Source organism: Lupinus angustifolius, unplaced genomic scaffold (genome assembly GCF_001865875.1).
Source record: "Lupinus angustifolius cultivar Tanjil unplaced genomic scaffold, LupAngTanjil_v1.0 Scaffold_31_5, whole genome shotgun sequence".
Lineage (NCBI taxonomy): Eukaryota > Viridiplantae > Streptophyta > Magnoliopsida > Fabales > Fabaceae > Lupinus > Lupinus angustifolius.
This window is the reverse complement of record NW_017720638.1, coordinates 1-4,482: the sequence shown is the minus strand read 5'-3', so window position 1 is coordinate 4,482 and position 4,482 is coordinate 1. Positions and strand designations below refer to the sequence as shown.

The 4,482-nt window shown below is 40.9% G+C and overlaps 1 protein-coding gene across 1 annotated transcript; it reads left to right on the top strand.

Annotated features, from left to right (window-relative positions):
- The first annotated feature begins 418 nt into the window (after positions 1-418).
- Positions 419-2,086, top strand: LOC109338606. The gene has a single exon (XM_019575880.1). The coding sequence runs from the start codon at positions 419-421 to the stop codon at positions 2,084-2,086; it is 1,668 nt and encodes a 555-aa protein (XP_019431425.1).
- The last annotated feature ends 2,396 nt before the right edge of the window (positions 2,087-4,482 follow it).

The following is a 4,482-nucleotide window of genomic DNA, read 5'->3' as shown; positions in this document are numbered from 1 at the left end:
ATAAATCCACTCCGCTCCCTGAGGACGATAATCTGGTACCTTACCGGACTTTATTACTTGTGTGATACGGTACACTTGCCGTTACAAAAATATCTAACAAGTTTTTGGCGCCGCTGCCGGGGAGCATCGAGCGATTTATATTAGTTCTTTATAAATTCGATTGGGAGTTGTACATAGTTATTCTTTAATTATATTTTTTTTTTCTGAATAGCTAACCCTTGTGCTAACTTCTACAATAGTTGTCTTATTTATGCTTTTGCGAGGAAAAGCTACTGACAAGCAATTGGAGTACAATCCTGAAATTGAGAAGTCAGCGAAGAGTAATCGTAAGAAAGCAAAAGCAAAGAAGAACCAAGGTATTACGGAAGCACAGTGTAGCTCTGAATAGTCTGAAGATTCAGAGCCTAAATCAAATCAAATGGAGAATAATGCTGCAGGAAATAATCAAAGGCCTAATCCTCCAAGGAGGACTTTAGGCGATTATGCCATGTACCAGGGCCCAAGGCACTTTTCGAGTATTGTTATCCCTCAAACAGATAGGACTGTGGAAATCAAGCCAGCCTATTTGAATCTGGTGAGTGCTCACCAATTCACAGGAAAAGATTATGAAGATCCGTACGCTCACCTTGATAATTTCTATGAATTGGTGGCCACAATGGGTTATAATGATGCTCAGAGGGAAGCTGCTTATATGATGCTATTCCCCTTCTCCTTGTTGGGTGAAGCTAGAGAGTGGTTGAAATCTCATCTAACTCAGAGTTTGACGAGTTGGAGTGACTTGGAGTCCAAGTTTTTAACAAGATTTTTTCCACCAGCTCGGTATGTACATGCCAAGTTTGAGATGTCCACCTTCAGGCAGGGGAATGATGAAGCATTTTATGAAGCTTGGAAACGTTTTCAGGCATTACTCAGGAAATGCCCGAATCATGGTTTTGAAGATATTGATCAATTAAACATCTTCTGCAATGGGTTGAAACCAGAAACGAAGATGATTCTAGATGCTGCAGCTGGTGGTACTATGATGTCTGTGGATGCCGAACAGGCAACTAGAATTATCACTGCTCTATCTGCTACAGACAGACAAGCTCAGCATAACAGAAGGACAGTGCAGAAGCGAGGGGTGTTGGATTTGAGTACTTCTGATGCAATTCTAGCTCAGAATAAGATTTTAACTCAACAAATTGAGGCATTAACCAAACAAATGACTAAATTGCCTCAACAACTTAATGTGGTTCAGACTCCTCCAGTCCATCAGCAGGTCTTATGTTGCGAATATTGTGGTGGTGATCATGTCAGTGGTCATTGTTCAATGCATAGTAACAGACAAGAAGAAGAAGTTCAGTATGTCAATAATCCACCTCGTCAGGGTAATTTCCCCAACAACCCTTCGTTCAACAACCAGTTTTCACAGGGGTGGAGGGGAAATCAGAATCAGAATCCTAATTTCAGGTGGAGGCAAGAAGCTGGACCATCTAACCGACAACCACCATATCAATCTTCATATCAGCAAGGTCAACATCCACCAATGCATGAGCGACAAACAAAATTAGAGGAAACATTAGAAAAATTCATGCAAGTCTCTATTTCCAATCAGAAAAATACTGACGCATCCATCAGGAATCTAGAGACTCAAGTGGGTCAGTTGGCCAAGCAAATGGCAGAGCAGAATGCAGACAGACAGCAATTTTCCGCTAACACTCAGACCAACCCGAAAGAGCACTGCAAATCTATCACTACCAGAAGTGGTAAGGTTATTGGTAAAAGCATTGGCAAGAATTTAGCTATTGAGCAAGAAGTATTGCGTGGAAATGAAGTTGGAACATCCGAAAAAGTAAACAGAGATATACATAAAGGTAAGGAGGTAGAACATGAGGAAGGTGATATTACTACTACTGTTACAAGGGAGAATGATGATGAAAAGAAAACTGAATTACCTCAGTTGAAGGATCTCCCTTATCCAAAACGTCCTTCCAAGAAAGATAAAGAGCGCCAGTATGCGAGATTCTTAGCTTTATTCAAGAATCTCCAGATCAACATTCCTTTTATGGAGGTTATGGAACAAATGCCTGTTTATGCAAATTCATGAAGGATTTGTTGACAAAGAAAAGAAAAATGTCAGAAGAAACTGTAACATTGGAAGCCGGGTGCAGTGCTATATTTCATAAGTCTTTGCCTGCAAAGACTAAAGATCCAGGCAGTTTCACAATACCAGTCACAATCGGTGAGTTATCTGTGGGAAAGGCGCTGCTTGACTTGGGGGCTAGCATTAATCTTATGCCCCTTTCAATGCTGAGACGGATTGGGGAGTTAGAGATCAAGCCTACCAGAATGACATTGCAACTTGCGGATCGATCTGTTAAGTACCCATATGGACTGGCTGAGGATGTTTTGGTAAAAGTTGATGGGTTAGTCTTTCCTGTCGACTTTGTTATCATGGATATTGAAGAGGATAAGGAAGTTCCCCTGATTCTGGGTAGACCTTTCATGAAAACTGCAAGGGTCATTATTGATGTTGATAACGGTAAGCTGAAGGTTAGAGTGGAGGACCAAGAAGTCAACTTTAATGTTTTTGAAGCTATGCAGCATCCACAGGATAAACAACATTGCTTTCGTGTAGATGTCATTGAGAATTTATTGTTGCTTGATGACATTCATATGAAGAACACTAATCCCTTAGAAAAGGTCTTGATGGGAGAGCTGGAAGGCAACAGTCCTATAGAGGATAAATTAATGAAGTCACATTTGGCAGAGTTGGATGCATCTCGCAAGGTTACATCTGATCAGAGTCATGTAGAGAAGTTGGGTAAAGATCAAAGTTCTGAGATTCCAAAGGTGGAGTTGAAACAACTACCTGTGCACTTGAAATATGTATTTTTGGAAGACGGAGGTCAGAAACCGGTGATTATCAGCAGCACCTTATCCTTTACAGAAGAACAACAAGTTATTGAGGTGCTCAAGAAAAATGCTGGTGCAATTGGGTGGACATTGGCTGATCTACATGGAATCAGTCCATCCTATTGCATGCATAAAATTCACATGGAAGATGACTATAAACCGGTAGCACAACCGCAGAGACGTCTTAACCCAACCATGAAGGAAGTGGTTAAAAAAGAAGTGATTAAACTATTGGATGCTGGGATGATTTATCCTATATCTGATAGTAAGTGGGTGAGTCCGGTTCAGGTAGTCCCAAAAAAAGGGGGTATGACTGTCATTAGGAATGAAAAGGATGAATTAATTCCTACTAGAACGGTCACTGGTTGGCGCATGTGCATCGATTATCGAAAATTGAATCAAGCCACTCGGAAAGATCACTTCCCTCTGCCATTTATGGATCAGATGATTGAGCGACTAGCTGGTCAAGCATATTATTGTTTCCTGGATGGATATTCAGGCTACAATCAGATCACTGTGGATCCAGAGGATCAAGAGAAGACAGCTTTCACATGTCCTTTTGGTATCTTCGCTTACAGGAAGATGCCATTTGGACTGTGCAATGCACCAGCAACATTTCAACGGTGCATGTTAGCTATCTTTTCTGACCTGGTGGAACAATGCATTGAAGTTTTCATGGATGACTTCTCGGTCTTCGGGTCGTCATTTGAGAGTTGTTTGGCAAATCTGGACATCATTTTGCAACGATGTGTTGATACAAATTTGGTGTTGAATTGGGAGAAGTGTCACTTCATGGTGACTGAGGGGGTAGTTCTGGGACACAAAATCTCGTCCCGAGGCATCGAAGTTGACAAGGCTAAGATTGAGGTCATCAAGGACCTTCCACCACCACTCAATGTCAAGGGAATTCGGAGTTTCCTTGGACATGCAGGTTTTTATAGAAGATTTATTAAAGATTTTTCTAAAATTGCAAAGCCACTCAGTAATCTTCTTAAGAAAGATACTGTTTTTCATTTTGATATTGAGTGTGCAAATGCTTTTGAAACTTTAAAACAAAAACTGATTTCTGCTCCTGTTATAGTCGCACCCGACTGGCATCTTGATTTTGAACTAATGTGTGATGCTAGTGATTATGCAGTAGGGGCGATACTAGGACAGCGAAGATCTAAAGTGTTCCATGCCATACATTATGCTAGTAAGGTGTTGAATGAAGCACAAATCAATTATGCCACCACTGAAAAGGAATTACTAGCCATAGTGTATGCTTTGGAAAAATTTAGATCATACTTGATTGGGTCAAAAGTGGTCATTTATACTGACCATGCTGCTATAAAATATTTGCTAACCAAATCGGATTCCAAGCCGAGATTGTTGCGTTGGGTGTTATTGTTGCAGGAATTTGATTTAGTGATCAAGGACAAAAAGGGCAGTGAGAATTGTGTAGCGGATCACTTGTCACGGTTAGTGAATCAGGAGGTAACAAAGAAAAAATCAGAGGTGGTGGAGGAGTTCCCGAATGAGAAGCTTCTCTCGATTCAAGAAAGGCCATGGTTTGCTGACATGGCCAATTTCAAAGCTGCAGGGGTC